General features: G+C 43.2%; 1 protein-coding gene across 1 annotated transcript in view; it reads left to right on the top strand.

The window, feature by feature from the left end:
* The window catches only part of LOC143964533 (neuropeptide Y receptor type 2-like), a 122,388-nt gene extending 96,443 nt beyond the window's left edge, over positions 1-25,945 (top strand). Inside the window, exon 2 of the mRNA XM_077474316.1 lies at positions 23,908-25,945. Coding sequence (XP_077330442.1) covers positions 23,941-25,077 — 1,137 coding nt within the window. The 5' untranslated portion in view covers positions 23,908-23,940 and the 3' untranslated portion in view covers positions 25,078-25,945. The remainder of the gene's footprint in view (positions 1-23,907) is intronic.
* Positions 25,946-26,165: the final 220 nt, after the last annotated feature.

The following is a 26,165-nucleotide window of genomic DNA, read 5'->3' on the forward strand; positions in this document are numbered from 1 at the left end:
TAGTTGGTAATGAAGGTTTCTCATGCTGTATTTCTCTATCTCTTAATTCAGACTCTGAGGATGGGTCTTGCTCTATATTTGATTCTGATAATGTGTCAGTCTCTTGTGCTGTTTTATTTTGAGGCTTTTTCTTCTCCTTCTCCCTCTCCTCCTTCTTCTTCTTCTTACTCTCCATCTGGCTAATTTTTGTTGCCTGCTGTTTTTCTGTTGGTAACTTTTCAGCGTTTCCCACTTGTGTAACATATTTGTTAATTGGGTCCGGGCTGGTAGTCAAGCTTAAACGGGGTTATTTGGGGGTTGCTCCCCCTCTCGTTGCCTTAGCCCTCATTCTTCCTAGGGACTCGCCACTCTCTAGAACCCCCTTCGTTTTTAACGGAGTCCGTAGGTTCTATTCAGTTCTAGAAAACACGCTCTTAACTCGTGTTGCGTTTAAAGGGACGGTGAGTACTTCTATTTTTCCTCTTCCTTCTCCTGTTTGTCACAGCTCCTCTCTTCCCTCCCATCCGTAGGTTGCCTCTCTCTCTCTTTAATTATCTGGAGGATTTTATAGGAGGGGTAGAATATATTTTTCTGCTTTCCTCTTCTTTTCTCTTTTCCTCTCTTCTCCCTTCCCTATTCTTTCCTTTCCGGCGGAGAGCTTATGTTCTTATCATACACCTTTCCAGGGTTTATTCGACTTTATACTTTGATTATACTTTGATTATCTGTCATAGTTAGACTCCAAAAAATGAAATTTTGTTTTTTCCATGGGTTCTGTTTGTGGTTTGAGTACTACAAAATCTTCCAACATTTTTTTTTCTTCCTCTAACTATTAAAGCAATTTATTTAACATATCTGTCCATAAGTTCTTATTTATGCTTGTTTATAAGAACTCTGCTTATAAATACAATACGATACACCGTCTTAAGTGTTTGTTGGCACTATAGAATTACTGACTGCTGACATTGCTGACGTTGCGGTATCAATAGCAACAATAGTAACATGCACAGTGATAACAGAAATGCTATGTCATATTTATCATGTTTGACTTAGCAAAAACGGCATAAAAATATTGCACGTGTATTCCATGTATTTTATTTGCTGTACTCACCACCTCAGACCTTCAATCTTTCAATTAAGTATCTCTTTGCAGTGTCTCTTTAGTATTTCAATCCTTGCCTTCGGGAGAGAGAGATTTGCAGAAGCAGCCGGAGTGAGAGTGGCGGGGGGAGATGAAGGAGCGGGCAAGATTACATAGAGTCCTCTCCTTGCTACTTATTCTATCAGGAGAACTTTTTCAATGATCCAACGAGGGTATCCTCTGTGTCCTCTGCACAGGCATCCACTCCTGCTTCAGCGCTTAGTCATCCAGCTCATCACACCTCAGCCACTCCTCCAGTCGGGGGAGCGGTATCCAAGAGAGGGGAGAGAAATCCACAGGGAGGTAGGAGACTTGCTCCAGGAGTCGATACCGTCAGACGGGAGAGGGGGGAGCACTCCAGCGGCCAGACAGAGAGTGTTCACAAGTCCACCACGATCGATATATTGTCAGTATACTCCTCTCTTACTGCGCACTGACAGGAGCACAGGTCGAGTTCAGTCCGGGCGGTCAGCAAAGAAAAGCCGGCAGCATGGTACAGGGGGAATGCAGGGGGAAGGGGGCCGAGGTAAGGGTATCTGATTTGGGGTCCGTGTTTCAAATCATGGAGCTGGGAGCGAGACCTGCTTCACTCCTACATGCTCCGGCTCAAAACTCGCACCATTCCTAGGCTCCTCCCTCCAAATTATTGTATAACTAACCCGCGAAGGAGCTGCTGAATTTTTCTGGGCTTACCAATTACCTCCGCCAGCTCGCACTCATTGTTCTTGTCTAGGGGTTCCCAGTAACTGTAGAGACCGACACTTGAATTCCTTGTTAGGATTTTTATTTTGCATAAAACAGTTGAACAAACTCAGTCTCTAAGTTGGGAATAGAGGGTATGAGGATAAAGTTTAGCTCAGGTGCTTGGAACTGCGGACTTCAATAAAAGTCTCTCTCTCTCTGTACACAATCCAGGGAATAGCCACTTGCAACTGGATTCTTTAACTGTTAGATAAATCCTTAAGTTTGGGTTTAGCAGCCAACATGAAATTCCAGCTTTTCAAAGTCTCTCACACAGACTTGGTTGGCAACTTAGTTATAACTGGAAGGATAGAAGTAGGAACCTTTATTTCTGTACCAGAGTCTTTCAGCCAGTCCAGCAATACTGTAAGAATTGTGGATTCAGTCAATGTCCATGGCAGCTCAGCTTCCAGGCTCTTACCGAGCAGCCAGCCTTGTGCGTGGCTCTCTTACTGAAGCGTCCTCCCCTGGCTGCGTGTAGAGTTGCTGGGCCTCTCCAAACCCAATACAGCACCGGAACACCTTAGAATCCTCCTTCCAGTTACTGCGCCTCGAACTAGCCAGTTCCAAGGCTTCGGAAACGGATAGATCCGCACCCCAGGCCATGAGGGCCCCTGGGGGCTGGTCAGGAGGGCCAGGACCACAGAGTCAGCAACAACTTCTGGACCGGAACACAGAACCACGTGACTTTGGCACCTTAAGTACCCTCTCCCGGATTACGCAGTGAGACAAACGCGCCCACTGATTGGATCTGAGATGAAGATTGGTGCCCAATGCGTCCAACCAGACTGCGTTCTAAAGCCTCCCACAGGTGTACAACCCTACCTATGACCAGACAAAACTTCTATACAGCCCAGCCAAACTGATGCCAAAGTACAATTTAGCACAATTAACCCCAAAACTTATTATAGTTTTGAGCAAAAACTAAATTTAAATACATAGCGTGTACTCGTTAGGCGTACCGGCGCTACACTATGCTGTTGTTGCATCTAACTGCGACATTCAATGTTTTCTTTTTGCCGGTATAATGAGGTAGGAGGGGAGTGATACTAGACAGTTGAACACTTGCAGGAAGTATAAATCTGGCCCTGGTGAGACATAGTTCAGCTTGTTTGTGCAAGCTTAGCTGATGCACCTTTCTTCATGGTTTGACTCTTATTGCATGACCCTTCTCCAACATGACTGCAAACTACTATCACCATTTCAGATAACCTGGGTACCTAAAAAAGCATGACAAATCCATTAACACAACACCAGCATCCATGGCTGAATTCCTTTGTTATTCCTTCTGATATAGTGGCTTCCAAGAACAATTTTAAAATTACGAGAGGAAGAGACACAACTTTAGGTGTCATTTTTAAAAATAATTATTTACTTTATAAGCATCTTTATATTTTGTGTGCTACATGAAAAATGGATCTTATTTTATATTTAGCTAATCTTTTTTCACATGTAAACATTTAAAAATGGTTAAGCTGCTGTATTTTTTTTTAAAGAGAGCATGAAATTAATTAAATTTTATGCAAACTAAGCCAGAAGGCTAAAGTTCAACTTTTCCCATGAGATACTTGGGTGAATCAACTACAACTGATCTCTATTAATTGCTCAAAGTAGGTGTTATTTGCTAAAATAGCACATAGTTAACATTTCTATTGAAAGTGAAAATGAGATTAACTGCAGGAAAGCCTATAAAAGCTCTATAAATGTATCTCGCACCTACTAATGTTTAATTGGATCTGAAAAAGTGAAGATTTGCTATATTATTGAGAACATCTAGAAATATTAATTGAGCCTAAATTGGCCATGCATAGTTAGTTCTTTTTTGTTCAGCCTGTGAGCTGAATGAAAAAAGATGAACAGTTTCCTCCATTTACAGAAACAAGGTGGATGGAGGAATTCCCCCTGCCAGGACATTGTATTCTGACAGCAGCACCCGCTGTCAGAATACACTAATTAGCAGCTGCAACTGATTGGGTTGTGATTAAGGAAAATTCAATAAATTCAATAAAATGTGAAAAAACCCACACACTGATCTAAATTTGTATGATATCTACTGATCTCTGCTGAACTGGCAGAATTTTGACCTGTGCATGGCTAGCTTAAAGGTTAAGTTCACCTATTCAGGCAGAATTTCACATTTCATAATAAATAGAATCCTTTTGTGATATTATTTCTGCCCCAGCAGTCACAATGTTCTTGACTCTCACTTACCTTATCCAAAAAAGGTTTGTCATTTTTCTCTCTGAGGTTTAAAACATTCTTCCTGTAGGTCAGCTCCCATTATTCTCTGTGTTTTTGCATCACAGGAATGGGTGTGATAGGGCAGTCTGGACCACTCCTCCCTCATTTCAATACCGACACCTGCTTTTTCCCTTAAGGTGACCATACATATTAAAATCAAATTTTACTGTCTCCTTTAGATCTATCATCAGCTATGTAGTACAAGGACTTGTCCGATTTGATACAAATAGATTGGTTGTTCAGGTGGGTCATCCTATTCCATAGTTCTTGTAAATATAAAGGAAATCGTACAGAAATTGTACAATTATCGTTATACAAGTAGATAGGAAGGAGTGGATGGAGAAACTCAGCTGTCAGGCTCTGTTCACTTCTTCACATAGCGAGGGAGGCCTTTTGGAGCATTTCGCTACACTCGCCAGTGACATCAATACGCCCGCTGGAGAAAGCAGAGTATTTTTGGTGTTGATTCATGAATTTTTTGGTGGTGAATGCCAATATTTCTTACAAGAATAAATAGTCTCCATAATAATACAGTATGGAGTTTTGTTCTGTATTTCCGCCTGAATATTATTGCGCTTTGAGGAACAATATTGGCATCTTGAAATAGTCTTATCTAGCCATCTATCCAGGATTTGTGTTGAAGTACTGTATGACCTCTCTGAATGTGGGGTCTATTGCTTTGGTAAGCAGGTCTGTGTGCAGGTGGAGGAGCACTAGATGGATTATTTTGATCTCACGCACCTGAAGCGTGTTTTTTACACGTGGATGAACACTGAATAATGCGCACTGTTATTCATATTGATGCACTATTACTATGTGTTTGATACAGTAGATTGTTACACAATATCTGGGATATTATGTAAGTTTTTATCAATAGGCTTGGTGTACAGGTCCATATACAGATAATCCCCAGATTCAAACATCAGTGTATCCAGAAATGGAACATTCTCTAGATCCACATTTAGATTGAATTTAATTGTTGGGTCAAAATTGTTTAATTGTTCAAGAAAGATGGAGAGAGGTCCAATGTCTCAGCCACAAACCAAAGCATCATCAATGCAGCGTCACCAATGCCTGCTGAAAACACAATGGGTGGCTAAGGCTACATTGAAATAAATAAACCAGTTCATGGTCCATGAAGACCCCCTGCAAAGAACACAGCAACATTGGATCCCTCCACCACCAACTTTCACTGCATGTAGAACACATTCTGCAATACAGAGTAGTTATTAGATATAATCAAATCAATTGTTTATCAAACAAAAAAAGTTGTTCTTGTATAAAATGTTCGCTAGCGCTCATAAGATTAAGAAATAAACAGATGCCCTTGTTCTGTTTAATGGACATGTATAAGCTACTAATGTCCCAGGTCACCAATAATATATTTTCAGCCATGTTTGTAACTATTTTCAAATTACATAAAAAACAACTGTATCTTTGATATATGCTTTAGTACAGTGGTTCTCAACTCCTGTCCTCAGTACCCACTAACAGGCCAGGTTTGCAAGATAACTGAAATACATCACAGATGATATAATTTGCTGCTCAGTGATTGCAGTATTCTAGTCTGCATCTCTCAAAGGTAATACTTAAAATCTGGCCTGTTAGTGGGTCCTGAGGACAGGAGTTGAGAACCACTGCTTTAGTAGTTTGGACTAGGGGAGCTAGTAAACAGTTAATGATTTTCTTTCCCTTTGCTACTTTTTTTAACAGTCCCAATAAGATAGGACAACTCAGTGGATGCTAATGAAAACACATACAGTATAGAAATCCAAGGATGAATAGCTTGTAAAGCTGGCCATAGGGGGTTATTTACTTTTTTACTTTTGTTCAGTCAACAGATTTCTCAATCGATACAAACAAGATGGATGGAGGAATCCCCAACTGGAACATTATATTCTCCTTCAACAGAAGTCAATCAAACAATCAACTTCTGTTGAACAGGGACAGCCACACGCCAAATGAAATTTTACCAGTCTCTGCTGAATAAATCCTTACATATATATAATATTTAAAGGGTCTTTAATAGAAATTCCTTTATCTTACTTTTAATACCCCAGGTTGGGTCACTTGGCAAGTACCTATAAAATGTTATGTATTCATTTCAGATTCATATGCTACTGGATCATATTCTTGTTTGCTGGCCCTACTATATATATATATATATATATATATATATATATATATATATATATATATATATATATATATATTGTAATGTTCGGGGGACCAGGTAGATCGCAGGACACAGGCTTTTCACACAACAAAGGGTTTATTAAACTTAAATAGCTTTACAGCAGCCCAAAAACAAAAGGAAAAAGGTTTTTAGTCTCACCGACTTGCAAAGTCCAGAATAGCTGTCTTTATCAAAACAGAGCTTGATCTTGATGGCAGGTAGCTTCCCCTGCCAGGAGCCTTCCAAACAGGACACTGCTGTCCACTTCAGTTGCTGCAACCCAAACAACCCAAACTAAACACCATCCACCATGTCTTCTCCACTCCTCCACACCCATCTACCACTTCCTGTCTTGTTTTTTAAAGACACTTCCTTAACAGGTGGGTTAATCAATTTTATTGTTATCCTGCAGTTCCCAGCTGCTACATCTTTCACAGGCTCGTGCCTTGTCTGTTCTTTCCTGGACAGTACGGTCCAAATGTGCACTTCTCACTGCTCCCTTCAAAACCTGCCCCCCTCTTTAGGGTGGGACCCTGATCATTCATGTTCCTGCTTCCTGCAAAATCTGGCCCAGGCTGCAATATTATTTAGTGGCAGAACCTCACCCTGCCACATATCCCCTCTTTGTTTCACACCAGAGGGAGAAACACACCCATTTCTCACAATGGCACCTCTATGCATGCTACCCCCCCAGGGGGCCAAACCTGTCTGACCTTCTTTCTAAAGGGGCACTCTACCCACACCTTTTTCCAGGTGTGCTTCTAGAAGCACTTCTTCCTGGCCCACTAGCCCACTGGCTCTCTACCATCGCTCTTGCTACCTGATTAAACCCCAGCCATCACTGTCTGTTTTTCAGGATTGCTAATACCTGGATAGTTACCTTAGTTACATTCCACAATGAATTTTTCAGCTCATTGTTGTCACCATCACCCTGAACTCTTGTCCCATGGTTTGCTAGGACAGTCTCTGAGGAGGGACCACATACAGGCAAGTGGTTACTCTCTATGGGACCGTCCCAAACGTTCACATCGCCCCCACTTGTCCAACACTCCAACAGTGACTGTCCTACCAACAAACATTTTTCAAGACAACATGTGTTCAGATCAGTTACACCCATCTCTTTAACCATGTCTGTATCCTCTGGTAGTTTAACTAATCCCTCTGACCTGTCCATCAGTGCTCCAGTGTGCCTCTCATAAACACCAGTAGGAAGCAATCCAGCAACACACTGTGAGACCACTTTAACCACTTAAGGGCCAGCCTCGTTTTGAGATTTTGGTGTTTATATGTTTAAAACTGTTTTTTTGATAGAAAATTACTTAGAATCCCCAAACATTATATATTGTTTTTTTCTAAGACCCTAGAGAATAAAATGGCAATACTTTTTTTACACCGTATTTGCGCAGCGGTCTTACAAGTGTACTTTTTTTGGAAACAATTCACTTTTTTAATAAAAAAATAAGACAACAGTAATATTATCACAATTTTTTTATATTGTGAAAGATAATGTTGATATCCCAACATGTCACGCTTCAAAATAGCGCCCGCTCGTAGAATGGCGACAAACTTTTACCCTTAAAAATCTCCATAGGGGACGTTTAAAAAATTCTACAGGTTGCATATTTTGCGTTACAGAGGAAGTCTAGGGCTAGAATTATTGCTCTTGTTCTACTGATCACGGAAATACCTCACATGTGTGGTTTGAACACCATTTTCATATGCGGGCGCTATTCACATATGCGTTCACTTCTGCACGCGAGCTTTGTGGGACATTTTTTATTATTATTATTTATTTTACCTTTTATTTTTTATTTTTACACTGTTTAACCACTAGGCGTATGCTCTATAGCTGAAAGACGGCTGCAGAGCGGACGCCAATTGCCGGGAGGCCGTCCCTGGACGGCTTCCTGTTTACTTCCGCAATGTGCGCTCCCGCAAGCACGCATCGGGGAAGTTCTGTGCTGGCCGTGTCCTCCGGACACAGCCAGTCACAGAGCGCTGTAAACAGGCAATCACAGCGGCCGTTTACAGCGCAATCGGCATGCCCAATGAGAGAGTAAACATATGAGATCATCTCTCAGCGCTGCTCTCCCTCCTCACACAGACAGCATGTGAGGAGGGAGAGATTAGCGGCCGCAGTGGCCGTAAGTAAAATATCTCCCCAGTGTGCCAGTGCCATCTGTCCCCAGTGTGCCACCTGTCATTGCCATCTGTCCCCAGTGTGCCACCTGTCAGTGCCATCTGTCCCCAGTTCCATTTGCCCCAGTGCCACCTGTCAGTGCCATTTGCCTCAATGCCACCTGCCAGTGCCATCTGTCCCCAGTGTCACGTATAAGTGCCATCTGTCATCAGTGCCATGTATAATGCCATCTCTGATCAGTGCCACATCAGTGCCACATCAGTGCCACGTGTAATCCGTGTCATATCGCTGTCACGTGCCCTCAGTGCCACATATCAGTGCCATCTGTCATCAGTGCCACCTGTCAGTGCCACGTATTAGTGCCATCTGTCATCAGTGCCATGTATTAGTGCCATCTGTCAGTGCCACGTATTAGTGCCACGTGTCACAGTGCCACGTATTAGTGGCATCTGTCATCAGTGCCACGTGTCATCAGTGCCACATATCAGTGCCATCTGTCATCAGTGCCACATCAGTGTCACTGTCCTGGTGCTCCAGGACCTTCAAAAGTGTAATAGGTAGTCAACAAGTTAGATGTGTCATTTATGCTCCTAGAACACGTGACGGTGCTCCCTGCATGTTGGGCCTCTCTAAGTGGCCAGGCTGTGGAAAAGTCCCACACATGTGGTATCATAATTCTCAGAAGGAGTAGCAGAATTTATTTTGGGGCGTCATCTGTGTTATACACATGCCATGTGAAATGATGACCTGTAGGTCGAAACGCGTCGGGAGGACTCCGCCACTGCCTATTTTCCTCTGACATGCTTTGTTGATCACTTTGGAAATGTGAGTTTGAACAATTTTTATTAAAGGTCTTTTTTTTAAAAACGTTATTATGCCATGTTGGCTCTATTTCTTCATCTTCCATGCCTGAGCCGTTGTCGGAGTTGTCCATGTATATGAAAAACAGTGATTACACCCAGTCGTCTGTATGAACCGTATGTGGTGCGATTGGAATACCCAATCCGGGACTACTTTAGCCGGGATTACAAGCTATTGTTGACCCCTGAGGCGTATGTCTACTTGGGTCATATTCATCCGGTAAGCCTGCGCTTCTTAAGGTGGTGGGAGCTTCACAGGGTGGAACACCTTTTTGGTCACAGCAACATAGGACCTCGGTGGACACCGGAGCACATTGGGACTGATATCTTGCACGTCTAATTATGGACTTTATCACCTTTATTAGCTACACTTTTATGTGTTTATATTGATTGATTTTTATCTTGTTTTTCTTTTCACTGGGATAAGCATTTATATAGTTTTTAGTTATTTTCATATACATATTTCAGATTGTCACTTTTGATTTACCATTTTTTTCCTTTTTTGGTTCATATACCAATATTATCCCCATCCTTTTTTGGGGTCACACTATACTCATTTGCTACACATGTGTGCACATATGTTTGTATATTGTTGTATTACTTTAAGAGTTATATACACATAAGTTGGGCGCTTACACTTTATATTTCTGACATGTGAGAGAAATAACCTATTACAATGACAATTTTGTGGAAAAAAATAAAATAAAAATAAAATCTTCATTTTGCAAAGAATTGTGGGAAAAAAATGACAACATCAAAAAGCTCACCATGCCTCTTACTAAATGCCTTGGAATCTCTACTTTCAAAAAAGGGGTCATTTGGGGGGTATTTGTACTTTCCTGGCTGGCTCTCAAGAAATGAGATCGGCCACTAGTACATCAGATGTGATCAATTTTGTATGATTTGCACCATAGCTTGTAGACTCTATAACTTTCACAAAGACCTAATAATAGCCACTAATTTGGGTTATTTTTACCAAAGATATGTAGGAGTATAAATTGTGGACAAAATTCATGAAAAAAATCAATAATTTGCAAAATGTTATCACAGAAACAAAGAAAAATGCGTTTTTTTTCAAAATTTTCAGTCTTTTTTCGTTTATAGCGCAAAAAATAAAAAACCCAGAGATGATCAAATACCACCAAAACAAAGCTCTATTTGTGGGAAAAAGGGACAAAAAAATAATTTGGGTACAGTGTTACATGACTGAGTAATTGTCATTCAAAGTGAGCACCGAAAGCTGAAAATTGGTCTGGTCACGAGGGGGGTTTAAGTGTCCAGTTGTCAAGTGGTTAAAAAAATGTCACTTTTATTCCTATTACAAGAAATGTAAACATCCCTTGTAATAGAAAAAAGCATGACAGGTCCTCTTAAATATGAGATCTGGGGTCAAAAAGTCCTCAGATTTCATATTTAGACTAAAATGCAATAAAAAAAAATTGTAATTGAAAAAAATCATTTAAAAAAATTGGCCCTTTAAGAGCTATGGGCGTAAGTGACGTTTTGACATCGCTTCCGCCCAACAATTGTATGGAGATGGGTGGGGGCCATCTTCCCCTCACTCATCTCCATACCAAGCAGGAGACAGGACACGATTGCCTCTGCCACTGCTGACGGCTCCAAGGTGGGGGGGCCCCTCTCCCGCCACCGATAAAAGTAATGACGCGGCGAATCCGCCACAGGGACCACTTTTATCTTGTAGTGGACCGCCGGTGAAGAAGGGGATACCAGGGTTATGACAGCTAGCTGCTGCCATAACTACAATATCCTCCTTCAAACAGCCACCATAAAACATTGCATCATATGATTCCCATATTGGCAGCCTTTGCCCAGTACAGCCTGCAATATCCAACTCAAATTAGCAGTACCCTGTGATACAAGTTCTCCTGAACCAGAAGATGGCAAGATACACCCCAGCATTCTAACATTTCTTTTAGCAGGCCTGTGGGCATTGTGGGCAAAATTTCACGCTCATTCGGACCTTCTGTCACAAGAGACTTAACCTCTGCAGCAACCAACGTGCCCTTGACTACAGATTGCTCTGCAGACCCTTCTCCTGCCATAGCCAAAATAGTGTCCACCTCACTTTTACGCCCCGACACTTTGTCCGAAACTTAAGTACTAGCTTGCTCCAACTATCCCAGTCGGTTTTAACATCACATTGCAATACTACATTTTCAGGCATTACTGGTGGTAATACCATATTTTCACCCTTAACAGTCCTCAGTCCTGCTGCGGGTTTAACATTAATCTGTATTTCCCCACTACACAGGTTACTACAAAGCAGCAAGTTTCTCTTGGAAGCAGATTTCCTTACCGGTATTAGACTTATAATCAGTCTTTTTCACAAATCTCACATTTATATCAGCAACAGTCTTACCACTCCAGTTGGCAGGTGTTGCAATCTTCCTTTGCATGTGTTGCTTCAGGAACCATTCGTCTGCTGCACTTCCCCTGTTGCATTTTCCCATGCTGCCACAGGGTGACGCAAAAGATGCCCTCCTCAACATCACTGGCTCCCGGGCACGCTAGCACTCTTTGTGGGGATGATGAGCCCCCCATCCACTACAGCTCCACATCCAGACAATACTTTCTCTTGTTGCCATGGGAGACCATACTCTCTCAGGGGAACATTTCCAGAACTCTCCAACTAGCTGTAATGGTTCCTCTTGAGCCCACCAGCCATGACTCTTTGCAGGAACGCTCCACCATCCACCGGTCCCTAGATTGACCTTGGTTTTATTGCTACCGGCAACAACACTCATTCTTGCAGCCATGCACACAACAGTTCCTAACACATTTTTTTGGTATACGGTCTAGTTAAGGCTTGTGAGACAATACACATTTCCTAGCTCACCTAGCAAAGCACAAACAAATAGTCTCTGGCAACAAACAGTTTTTTGCATGCAAGGGTCCGGTTCCGCCGCCTTCCATCGACTTCTGCCCCCTGGCATTCCTCCACCAATCGTGACAAGTTGGGGATTTTGTAAGCTCATTAGTAGTGCAAAACAGTGAGTTTACTCCATGCCAGAAGTACATTTCAGGGATTTTTGTGCCTACTTTTATTTAAGAGAAAGCAAAAGTTCATAAATGAAAAGTATCCCACACAGGAGTTTCTCACCATCAATAAGACAAAAAAAAAAAAAAAACAATATTGAGCTTTGTGGCTCTCTTCACAGCTTTACTGCTTAAAGCGGAGGTCCACCCTAAAGTGGAGCTTCCGCTCATTGGAACCCCCCCCCCCCCCCCGGCGCCACAATTGGTACCTTTCGGGGGGGGGGGTGCAGATACCTGTACAGTACAGGTATCTGCACCCACTTCCGGCATAGATATCTGCAGAAGGTATGCCCCTTTCCGCAGAATCTACGCCCCTTTCCGAAGGTCCCCCGCTGTCTGCTGGGAAACACACGGATCCCAGAGACAGCGGGGACCATCCTTATTGCGCAGCGCGACTCGCGCATGCGCAGTAGAGAACCGGGAAATGAAGCCGCAAGGCTCCACTTCCTGATTCCCATACCCAAGATGGCGGTGGCAGCACCTGAGAGACGATTGAGAGATCGGCTTCGGGTGCCGACATCGCGGGCGCGCTGGGTGGGTAAGTGTCATTATTTTAAAAGTCAGCAGCTGCAGTATTTGTAGCTGCTGGCTTTTTAAAAAAAACGGCGGACTCCCGCTTTAAGCTTCATGCCTTGGTCCTCCAGACCATCCAACACACAGCCCCAGTGCTCATGCACAAAATGCTGTACCTTTGTCAGCTTTCCTTCTTATTCTGCAGCTCCAAGCTGCCACATCTCGCACAGGCCCGTGCCTTGTCTGTCCTGACCTGGACAGTATGGTGCATATGTGCACCTCTCACTGCTCCCTTCACATACTGACTCCCTCAGGAGGTTGGGGCACTGAGCTCTAACCCTTAATCCAAGATGAATGCAGCACACACCAGCATCATTGATGTACCTGCTTCCCACAAAATCTGACCCAGACTGCCATATTAAACAGTGGCAAGGTCTCACCACAAAAAAATATATACAGTATCTCACAAAAGTGAGTACACCCCCTCACATTTTTGTAAATATTTTACTAAAACTTTTTATGTGACAACACTGAAGACATGACACTTTGCTACAATGTAAAGTAGTGAGTGTACAGCTTGTATAATGCCACGTACACACGACCGGACTTTTCGAGGGACTAGGTCCGACAGACTTTCGAGTTCTGACAGAGTTCTGACGGACTTTCCGAATGAACGGACTTGGCCACACACAATCACACCAAAGTCCGACGGATTCGAACGTGATGACGTACGACTGGACTAGAATAAGGAAGTTCATAGCCAGTAGCCAATAGCTGCCCTTGCGTCGTTTTTTTTTTCCGTCGGACTAGCATACACACGAGCGGATTTCTCGGTAGGAACTGGGTCCGGCGGAGTTCTGTGGGAAAAATTTGAAACATGTTCCATTTCTAAAGTCTGTCAGACTTTTGCAAATCAAAAGTCTGCTGCAGCCCACACACGATCGAATGGTCTGCCGGAATCATTCCGTCGGACTTTTGATGTTGAAAAGTCCGGTCGTGTGTACGCAGCATAACAGTGTAAATTTGTTGTCCCCTCAAAATAACTCAACACACAGCCATTAATGTCTAAACCACTGGCAACAAAGTGAGTACACCCCTGTGAAAAAGTCCAAATTGGGCCCAAAGTGTTATTATTTAGCGTGGTCATCATTATTTACAGCCTAAACCCTCTTGGGCATGGAGTTCACCAGAGCTTCACAGGTTGCCACTGGATTTCTCTTCCACTCCTCCATGACAACCTCACTGAGCTGGTGAATGTTAGAGACGTTGACCTACTTCACCTTCCATTTGAGGATGCCTCACCGATGCTCAATAGGGTTTAGGTCTGGAGAAAGGCTTGGCCAGTTCATCACCTTTACCCTCACCTTCTTTAGCAAGGCAGTGGTCATCTTGGAGGTGTGTTTGGGGTCATTATCATGTTGGAATACTGCCCTACGGCCCAGTCTCCGAAGGAAGGGGATCGTGCTCCACTTGTTTTTATACTCCTCACCTGGTTGCTGCCACACACACTTGACACCATCTGAACCAAATAAGTTTATCTTGGTCTCATCTGACCACAGGACATGGTTCCAGTAATCCATGTCCTTAGTCTGCTTGTCTTCAGCAAACTGTTTGTGGTCTTTCTTGTGCATCATCTTTAGAAGAGGCTTCATTCTGGGACAACAGCCATGCAGACCAATTTGATGCAGTGTGAGGCGTATGGTCTAAGCACTGAGAGGCTGACCCCCCACCCCTTCAACCTCTGCAGCAATACTGGCAGCTCTCATAGGTCTATTTCCCAAAGATAACCTCTCGATATGATGCTGAGCACGTGCACTCAACTTCTGTGGTCGACCATGGCGAGGCCTGTTTTCAGTGGAACCTGTTCTGTTGAACCGCTGTATGGTCTTGGCCACCATGCTGCAACTCAGTTTCAGGGTCTTGGCAATCTTCTTATAGCCTAGGCCATCTTTATGTAGAGCAACAATTCTTTTTTTTTTCAGATGCTCAGAAAGTTCTTTGCCATGAGGTGCCATGTTGAACTTCCAGTGACCAGTATGAGAGAGTGAGACTGATAACACAATTTAACACACTTGCTCCCCATTCACACCTGAGTCCTTGTAATCGCTTTTGTTGCCAGTGATTTAGACATTAATGGCTGTGTGTTATTATTTTGAGGGGACAGCAAATTTACACTGTTATACAAGCTGTACACTCACTACTTTACATTGTAGCAAAGTGTAACTTCTTCAGTGATGTCACCTTAACAGATAAAATAAAATATTTACAAAAATGTGAGGGATGTACTCACATGTATTTATATACAGACACTGTATATATATATATATGTATATATATATATATAATATATATATATATATATATATATATACACACATACATATACACAGTATCTCACAAAAGTGAGTATACTGCCACGTACACACGATCAAACAATCCGGTGGAAAAGTCTGGCGGACAATCCGCCCGTGTGTAGGCTCCGGCAGATTTTTTACCCAAAAGTCCGGCGGACTAAGTTTGGAGTTTTCGGAGGACAGTATGGCCGTGTGTGTGCCAGTCCGCCGTACTTTTGAAATTAATGGACTTTTCTGCCCGCAGACCCCGACAACCAATGGCCAGGGTTGTCGGGAAGAGGTCTTTGTCCTCCTCAACATGGCAAGGCACCCCCCCATGTTGAGGGCACGCCTCCTGGTACGGCTCAGGAGGGGGGGGGGGCGCTCGCTCGGATAAGGGTCTGATATGAACCTAGGGGGGACCCCCACGCCGTTTTTTTCGGCATAGGGATTCCCCTTTAAGTCCATACCAGGTGACGGGGCCAGCGACGCCTCCTTCGCTGGTTCTGGCTACCTGGAGCCATGCTCAAAATGAACGGACTTTCCTCCGCGTGTGTGGGCGAGTCCTTTCATTTCAAAAGTACGGCGGATAGTCTGGCGGACATAGTCCAGCGGACTTAGTCCGCTGCAAAAGTGCCGTGTGTGGGCAGGTAGCTCGTTCGTAAAGTCCGGCAGATAGTCCGGCCGTTTGTCCACCAGACTAAGTCCGCCGGATAGTCTGATACGTGTGTACGCGGCATACCGCTCATATTTTTGTAATTTTAGATGTTTTCATATGACAACACTGAAGCACCTCATGGCAAAGAACTCTCTGAGGATCTGAAAAAAGAATTGTTGGTCTACATAAAGATGGCCTAGTCTATAAGAAGATTGCCAAGACCCTGAAACTGAGCTACAGCATAGTGGCCAAGACCATACAGCAGTTTAACTGGACAGGTTCCACTCAGAACAGGCCTTGCTATGGTCAACCAAAGTGTTTGAGTGCACATGCTCAGTGTCATATCCAAAGCTTGGGAAACATGAGTGCTGCCAGCATTGCTGGAGAGGTTGAATGGAGTGGGGGTAAGCCTGTCAGTGCTGAGACAATACGCTGCACACTGCATCCAATTGGTATGCATGGCTGTCATCCCAGAAGGAAGCCTCTTCTAAAGATGATGCACAAGAAAGCCGCAAACAGTTTACGGAAGACAAGCAGACTAAGGACATGGATTACTGGAAACCATGCCCTGTGGTCTGATGAGACCAAGATAAAAACGTATTTGGTTCAGATGGTGTCAAGACTGAAGCAGAGCATGATCCCCTCCCTTCGGAGACTGGGCTGTAAGGCAGTATTCCAACATAATAACGACCCCAAACACACCTCCAGGACGACCACTGCCTTGCTAAAGAAGCCGAGGGTAAAGGTGATGGACTGGCCAAGCATGTCTCCAGACCAAAACCCTATTGGGCATTTATGGGGCAACCTCAAACGGAAGGTGGATGAGGTCAAGGTCTCCTATGCCATGTAAACACAGCCAGACTTTTCAACAGCAAAGGTCCAACGGAGCGAATCCGTCGAACAATTCGACTGTGTGTGGGCTTCATTGGACCTTTGCTGCTGAAAAATCAGATGGACTTTAGATGTAGAACATGTTTCAAATCTTTGCCACGGACTCAAGTCCAGTCGAAAAATCCATTCATCTGTATGCTAGTCCGATGGACAAAAACTGACACTAGGGCAGATATTGGCTACTGGCTATGAATTTCCTTATTCTAGTCCGGTCGTACGTCATCATGGTCAAGTCCATCGGACTTTGGTGTGATTGCGTGTAGACAAGTCAATTTCGGCGAAACTCCATCAAAGCGCCGTCAAAAAGTCCTTCGGAGTTCAGTCAACAACAAGGTAGATGCTGGAAATCTGCAGGAGGGGGCCAGAGCTCAATGATTCCACTGACAGCCAAACGAGACACAGCAACACCGGTGGAGATATTAGAATCACTGACGATCAACACAAAGCTGGTCTCCTTATTTCTACAGGATGGATGGATGGGGAGGCTTCACACAGGCTGTGTGTTTATCAAGTGCTGATCGTCAGTGCTTCTATTATCTCCACTGGTGTTGCTGTGTCTCGGTTTGGCAGTGTCAGTGGAGGCTCTTGTTAAACACACAGCCCATATGAAGCCTCCCCCACCCACCCATCCCTCTGTCTCTGATTCATCCCACCCACCATCTCTCTGTCCCTGATTCATCCCACCCACCAGCTCTCTGTCCCTGATTCATCCCACCCACCTGCTCTCTGTCCCTGATCCCTGATCCATCCCACCCACCCACCATCTCTCTGTCCCTGATCCATCCCACCATCCTTCTGTCCCTGATCCATCCCACCCACCATCTCTCTGTCCCTGATTCATCCCACCCACCAGCTCTCTGTCCCTGATTCATCCCACCCACCAGCTCTCTGTCCCTGATCCCTGATCCATCCCACCCACCCACCATCTCTCTGTCCCTGATCCATCCCACCATCCTTCTGTCCCTGATCCATCCCACCCACCATCTCTCTGTCCCTGATCCATCCCACCATCCTGCTGTCCCTGATCCATCCCACCTACCATCTCTCTGTCCCTGGTCCATCCCACCCACCATCTCTCTGTCCCTGATCCATCCCACCAACCATATCTCTGTCCCTGATCTATCCCACCCAACATCTCTCTGTCCCTGATCCATCCCACCATCCTTCGGTCCCTGATAGATCCCACCCATCCATCCCTCTGTCCCCGATCCATCCCACCCACCCATCCCTCTGTCCCTGATCCATCCCACCATCCCTCTGTCCCTGATCCATCCCACCCACCCACCATCTCTCTGTCCCTGATCCATCCCGCCATCCTTCTGTCCCTGATCCATCCCACCTACCATCTCTCTGTCCCTGGTCCATCCCACCCACCATCTCTCTGTGCTTGATCCATCCCACCAACTATATCTCTGTCCCTGATCCATCCCACCCACCATCTCTCTGTCCCTGATCCATCCCATCATCCTTGTGTCCCTGATCCATCCCAACTACCATCTCTCTGTCCCTGGTCCATCCCATCCACCATCTCTCTGTCTCTGATCCATCCCACCAACCATATCTCTGTCCCTGATCCATCCCACCCAACATCTCTCTGTCCCTGATCCATCCCACCATCCTTCTGTCCCTAAACCATCCCACCCATCCATCCCTCTGTCCCGATCCATCCCACCCATCCATCCCTATGTCCCTGATCCATCCCACCCACCATCTCTCTGTCCCTGATCCATCCCACCATCCTTCTGTCCCTGATCCATCCCACCTACCATCTCTCTGTCCCTGGTCCATCCCACCCACCATCTCTCTGTCCCTGATCCATCCCACCAACCATATCTCTGTCCCTGATCCATCCCACCCACCATCTCTCTGTCCCTGATCCATCCCACCATCCTTCTGTCCCTGATCCATCCCACCCACCATCTCTCTGTCCCTGATCCATCCCACCATCCCTCTGTCCCTGATCCAGCCCACCCACCCATCCCTCTGTCCCTGATCCATCCCACCATCCTTCTGTCCCTGATCCATCCCACCTACCATCTCTCTGTCCCTGGTCCATCCCACCCACCATCTCTCTGTCCCTGATCCATCCCACCAACCATATCTCTGTCCCTGATCCATCCCACCCAACATCTCTCTGTCCCTGATCCATCCCACCATCCTTCTGTCCCTGATCCATCCCACCCATCCATCCCTCTGTCCCCGATCCATCCCACCCATCCATCCCTCTGTCCCTGATCCATCCCACCATCCCTCTGTCCCTGATCCAGCCCACCCACCCATCCCTCTGTCCCTGATCCATCCCACCATCCTTCTGTCCCTGATCCATCCACCCATCCCTCTGTCCCTGATCCATCCCACCCATCCATACCTCTGTCCATGATCCATCCCACCCACCATCCCCCTGTCCCTGGTCCATCCCACCATCCCTCTGTCCCTGATCCAGCCCACCACCCATCCCTCTGTCCCTGATCCATCCACCCATCCCTCTGTCCCTGATCCATCCCACCCACCCATACCTCTGTCCATGATCCATCCCACCCACCATCCCCCTGTCCCTGATCCATTCCACCACCCCTCTGTCTCTGATCCATCCCTCTGTCCCTGATCCCATTCCACCCACCACTGATCCAACTCCCCACCCCACCTCCATCCCTCTGTCTCTGATCATCACCATCCCTCTGATCCCACCACCAAAGGCAAACATGTAAGATATTGCATTATTGCAGTCACTAAATGTGATGACTGTATTTGTTTTATTTTATTAGGCTTTCTTGTACTTCATTGTCTGCGGTGACCTCTGCCTATTGCTGTTTCCCGAGCACCTTTTTTGTGTTTCCTGTTTTTTTTTCTCTTGTGAACGAGGAGTGTGGCTGGGCTGTCAGACATATTGATGTGTCATTAGAACCTGGTGTATAATGTAGAGCCTGGTATATGGTGTACAGAGCCCTGTCTATAATGTAGAGCCTGGTATATGAAGTATAGAGCCCTGTGTATAATGTAGAGCCTGGTATATGATGTACAGAGCTCGGTGTATAATGTAAAGCCTGCTATATGATGTACAGAGCCCTGTCTATAATGTAGAGCCTGGTATATGAAGTATAGAGCCCTGTGTATAATGTACAGCCTTGTATATGATGTACTACAGGGGACGGAGTTGGTGGATTCTATAATGGGTGGGGCTTATGAGAAGTGGGATGGGTAAAAAGGGTGGGCGTGGTCTAGTGTCCCCCATCTTAAAACTTCACCAGCTGCCACTGGTGTGTACATGACATAACATCCACCAGCTCTGTGATGTCATCATGGAGGAGTGGAAGAGGACTCCAGTGGCAACCTGTGAAGCTCTGGGGAACTCCATGCCCAAGAGGGTTAAGGCAGTGCTGGAAAATAATGGCGGCCACACAAAAGATTGACACTTTGGGCCCAATTTGTACATTTTCACTTAGGGGTGTACTCACTTTTGTTGCCAGTGGTTTAGACATTAATGGCTGTGTGTTGGGTTATTTGAGGGGACAGCAAATTTACACTGTTATGCAAGCTGTACACCTACTACTTTATGTTGTAGCAAAGTGTTATTTCTTCAGTGTTTTCACATGAAAAGATATAATAAAATATTTACAAAAATATGAGGGGTGTACTCACTTTTGTGAGATACGGTACTGCATATATACATACTGTATATACTGTATGTACAAAAATACTATATATTCCCTTTAAATTGTTAGTCTTGAGAAGTCATTATGGAGGAGGCAAGAATACAAGAGTATTAGGACAAAAAAGGAAAAGCTGCACACTCACACTCAGTCAAATTTCATTCAGCAATTCAAGCAACACATCTCATCCCTGCCTGAAGGCCATCTCTCTCTACAAGCACCCTCCTCTTCCTCAGCGACCAATGATGTTGTGCCTGGCCCTACTCATTTACTAGCCAGGAGTCACCAGCCATTTAAATAAAAGGGCAGGAATCGTGTGCCATCTGCCTGGCAGAAATAAAATCCCCTATGCAAACTGACACTGAATGATATTACTGCAGGAAATCGCCATATGGTAGGACCTTCTATTTATCTATGGGAGTATTTTGAAACTAATATGGTTATGTATTATAATTGATTCCTGTAGATTGTAGCCTATCTGCTGGGACATCTTTAATCTTGAAGTCAGAACATATGCAGGAGAACGTGTATACCAGTAAGTGTATACTAGCAACAATAAAGTTTTTAAATTGCTGACATTGTATTAGCACAAATATAGGTTTTATATTGTATTATGTCATATATATATATATAACACCTCTGAGTTCCTGATGAAGCCCCCTCAGTAACGCGTTCAACAAAGCTATATTTACCTGGCTATGGAATAACAATTATCCACTGTATAATTGATGAAAAATCTTAACTTATGGGAAGAATAGTAAAATTATAGACAATAGATATGTGTGGGTAAGTCCTAAGCAGGACATAAGCAGGTTTAGGTTATCAGTGGTCCTCATATAGCATACTGTATATTGTTATACATATTATTATGGTATTATGTGAGATCTATTATGGTGGTTTTTAATGAAATGTTGTATAATAAACTTGTTAACCACTTTCAGACCGGACCAATTTGCTGGTCAAAGACCAGACCACTTTTTGCGATTCGGCACTGCGTCGCTTTAACTGACAATTGCGCGGCCGTGCGACGTGGCTCCCAAACAAAATTGACGTCCTTTTTTTCCCACAAATAGAGCTTTCTTTTGGTGGTATTTGATCACCTCTGCGGTTTTTATTTTTTGCGCTATAAACAAAAATAGAGCGACAATTTTGAAAAAAACGCATTATTTTTTACTTTTTGTTATAATAAATATCCCCCAAAAATATATAAAAAAACATTCTTTTCCCTCAATGTAGGCCGATACGTATTCTTCTACATATTTTTGGTAAAAAAAATCGCAATAAGCGATTATTGATTGGTTTGCGCAAAAGTTATAGCGTTTACAAAATAGGGATAGTTTTATAGCATTTTTATTAATAATTTTTTATTATTTTTTTTTTTACTAGTAATGGCGGCGATCTGCGATTTTTATTGTGACTGCGACATTGTCGGGGACCCATCGGACATTTTTGACACATTTTTGGGACCATTGTCATTTATACAGTAATCACTGCTATATAAATGCAGTGATTCCTGTGTAAATGACACTGGCAGTGAAAGGGTTAACCTGTGGGTGGCAGTGTAGGGGTTAAGTGTTCCTAGGGGTGTGTTACTAACTGTGGGGGGGTTGGGCTTTCATTTAGTGTACACTGATCTCTGCTCCAATCACATGGAGCAGAGATCAGCGTCACTAGTTGCTAGGCAGAATGAGAAAATGTTGTTTATACAGCATTTCCTCCATTCCGCCGCTCCGTGAGACGATCGCGGGGATGCCCGCGGCGATCGAGTCCGCGGGTCCCGCGACCGGACTCACGGAGGTCCCGACCAGCGCGGGAGCGCGCCGCCGGCGGCGCGCTCCCGATGGCACGGCGGCAACGAATATTGGACGTACATGTACGCCAATATGCCTGCCCGTGCCATGCTGTCGACGTACATCGTCGTGCGCTGGTCGGGAAGTGGTTAAATTGTTTGTAGCAAAATTTTGGTGTTCAGTTAAAAGTGGCACCGAGAAAGTCTCAAAGTCATGTTTTTATTGTTTTTCAAAGTAGTTCAGCTTTAACATCCCTATTTCTTTAGTGATAATTGTGAATATTATTTGCATATATTTGAAGACATTTATACTTATCATTTTGAAGTAATTTGTGATTTTTATACAAGCTGTGCCAGTGAATTAAGATATTTCTATTAAACATCCTAGCGTGTTCCCTGCAGATTTCTTTCAATTTTCATAAATCTCAGTTCTCACATTATAATAAAATATTTGTATGTTTTACCACTGCAGCTAAAAAAATAATTAATAATTTGATACAACTATACTTGTAGGCATCTACTGTTGGAGATTAAAGAGTTTTGAATTAAGAGCTTTAAGTAGGACCTAAAATTAAGTTTGGACTTAAGAGTGTGGTTTTAAACAGAGAAATCTTTACATATAAATTTATGTGATCGAGCTATTTCCAGTTTTCATCCATCCTTAAAAAAATGTAGCAAACAAAATAACATGCTTTTATATATGTAATATTGCATCACATTGATATTATTAGTAGAAATAATTAAATCTTTAAAAGCAAGAAATCTTCAGAAATAATTAAACACACCAGCTTGCCTGCTGTCTCCCAACTTCATACATTTATTTTAACTTATCACCACGATTGGCAGCCTCAATGCCTGGAAAGAAAGACTGGGTAGGCAAGTACCAAAGTCAATTTGAACATCCCAGCATTTGGGCAGAGCAAGTAAAAGTCTAATTAAAACACTCTTTTAGCGTGGGGAGGGGTTTTATCAGAACTTTGTCTTTTAGCTGCTGGTACCGACTTATTGTCTTTAGATTTTAATTTATTAATTCCTGAAACCATACAGGAGTTCCATGAGCACTTTTAAGCCCTGATGCCTGCTAGAACCTGTGAAACACATTGGGTTATCCTTTTTAAAGTTTTACCATGAGATAACCACTTTAACAGCCAGTCTCCTGCATTAATGGGATTTTAACTAAAGAACAATAGAGGGTTATTCTTGCCTGTGAGCTGCCAATCAAAGCCCTTGTACTTTTCAATACAGTTTATACCCATGCTGTGGGATTAATCTACCTTTGGATCCAGTGCCTCATATCTTAATTTAATTTGCATGTTTTTACAGCTGTATATCCGCACTGTGAAGATTTCCCCTCACTTCCATTCGCAAGCTCCTAAAATATTATAAATAGAAAAAAAGTTTTAATCCTATATGATACCATTATGGTTGTCATTTTAGATGTAACCTGCTCATAATTGTCAGAAAGAATCTACTGTCAAGTTGGTGTCCAGGTTTAGTGACCCAATGTCATCATATGTGATCATGCAACCAGTTTTCCTCCGTCATAATAAAGCCGTTAGCCTTGGTGTCAAATATTGGATGTTACATTTATAACCATACTTATAAACATACTTCTGTGGCAAATTCAGTCATAGTAGGCTGTCATAGTAGGATGCAAAGTTATAGAGACAAGTGGCAATAAAATGTTTGCTTTCCATATTTCCATATTCTGTTTACTGATCCTTATTTTTTCATTCAGTTCTAGGTAAAACCAAGGGATGTTTTGGCGAAAATGGGAACAATAAAGCAAACCAACATGACACAGGCACTTGGCTCAAAGGGGTGGCATTCAAAGAGTACAGTTAACCCCATACAGTCTTTCCATGGGACTAGCATCATGATGGACAGCACCAATATCCTGGGAGTTCAGGTGATTCTCATTACAGCATATTCCTTAATTATTCTCCTGGGCCTTGTTGGCAACTCCTTGGTCATTTACATGATTGTAAAATATAAAAACATGAGGACAGTAACAAACTATTTCATAGCCAATTTGGCAGTGGCAGATCTCATGGTGGACAGTCTGTGCCTGCCTTTTACTTTGGTCTACACACTGCTGGATGAGTGGAAATTTGGCTTAGTACTCTGTCATCTGTTTCCTTATGCCCAGGCTATGAGTGTCAACGTCTCCACTCTCACCTTGATTGTCATAGCTTTAGATAGATACTGGTGCATTGTTTTCCACCTCAGTAGTCGGATCTCGAAGAAGTTTAGTTTCTTAATTATCACCATTACATGGGTGGCAGCTTCCATTTTTGCTATTCCTCTTGCTATCTTCCGAGAATATAGATTTGAGGATTTACCAACCATCAATCTCACAATAACTGTATGTACTGAAAAGTGGCCCTCAAATAACAGTAGGGATGCAGCCATCTACAGCGTGTCAATGCTTCTTCTGCAATACATCCTGCCTCTGGTGGTAATCTGTTACTGCTACATCAGGATCTGGCTGAAGCTAAAGAATCATATAAGCCCAACACCCAGAAGTGAAACACACCAACGAAGAAAAAACACAACTAAGATGTTGGTGATGATGGTGGTTGTATTTGCAGTCTGCTGGCTTCCCTTCCATGTTTTTCAGGTGGCTATAGACTTTGACTGTGGCCTTGTTTTTCAAGAGTACAAGCTTCTCTATTCTATCTTTCATGTTATTGCTATGTGCTCCACTTTTGCCAACCCACTCCTTTATGGATGGATGAATAAGAACTACAGAAATGGATTTCTTTTGTTTTTTGGCTGTAAAGACAAACTTCAAACCAGCCAAAATGATGGGTCGCTGCGAGGCCACTCATATACCTTCCGAGCCACCACGTATCATGGAAGTTTCCGTCATGCTGGAGAAAATGGGCAGCCGCCAACACATGTCTAAGTGGTCCTTGTTGAAATGTGCTGTGTCCAAAATGGACTCCCTGTATTTAAATATTACACAGTATTTGTATATAACATATTTTATGGAAAAGAAACTGGTACTAAGAAAGACAAAAAGGATAACTTATTTTTAACCAAATATTGCCAAATAGGGACACAGTATTTAAAATTAAAATATGATGATTTCCCTATAATTTAGGTATACCCAATCTTAAAATGTCACTAGAACATTTTTTTGTAATATGGAAATAAAATTATAAATATCAGCAAAAATTTGAAAGGAGCATATTTATAAAGCAATGAACTTGACAGTCACTGAACATTCATTGGTGAACCAGGTTCTATATTGTTAAAACCCATTCACAAGGAAGAGTCACCTGCACATTCACATTTTTTCTTCTTTTAAAGTAGGTCAAGTTGTGCCCAGCACAGAATCATATAAATGCAAACACCACCAGTACAGTATGACATAAGGTAACTAACTCTCTGCAAGAATACATCTACTGTAACTTATAATTTTGTTGAAAAATGTGTTTTATTAGGTGAAGTAGAGGCCTTGTAAAAAATAGGCCCCTCTCATTACATCCAATTTGTTGAGTATGCAGGTGAATCTCCCTAATGAATGCAGTAAATGATTCAACAGTGAATACTTGGTGAATGTTCAGTAAATATCACATTTACTACTTTATACTGTTTCAAAGGGATGCTAAGACCACCTCTTCCATTCAGAGTATTTTCTTTTTTACTGGTTCTAACCTTGTGTGTAACATTGTAATAAAAAGTAAATAATCTTATATACTGTAAAATGATTGTATTTGTGCTGATAATGGGACAATAATTCTCAGCCAGTTATTAAAAGGAAAATAGTGTCTCTTTCTCTCTCCTATATGCGCATGTGTACTCTACCTAATGGTAAATTTGGTCCTGCATTTACTATAACTCTACAACACAAGTATAAGCATCTTCCTTCTACAGGGTAGTTAGTTTAGGAGCTGGAAGTGGGGTGAGAGCAGTTTTATGCTTAGTTCTAGCCTGGACTTCTACTTTAATGTTCCTGCACCATTTTGACAAAAATACATATCTATCTAT

Source organism: Lithobates pipiens, unplaced genomic scaffold (assembly GCF_037356315.1).
Source record: "Lithobates pipiens isolate NorthernLeopardFrog02 unplaced genomic scaffold, aLitPip1_a1.2 Scaffold_8, whole genome shotgun sequence".
Classification (NCBI taxonomy): Eukaryota; Metazoa; Chordata; class Amphibia; order Anura; family Ranidae; genus Lithobates; species Lithobates pipiens.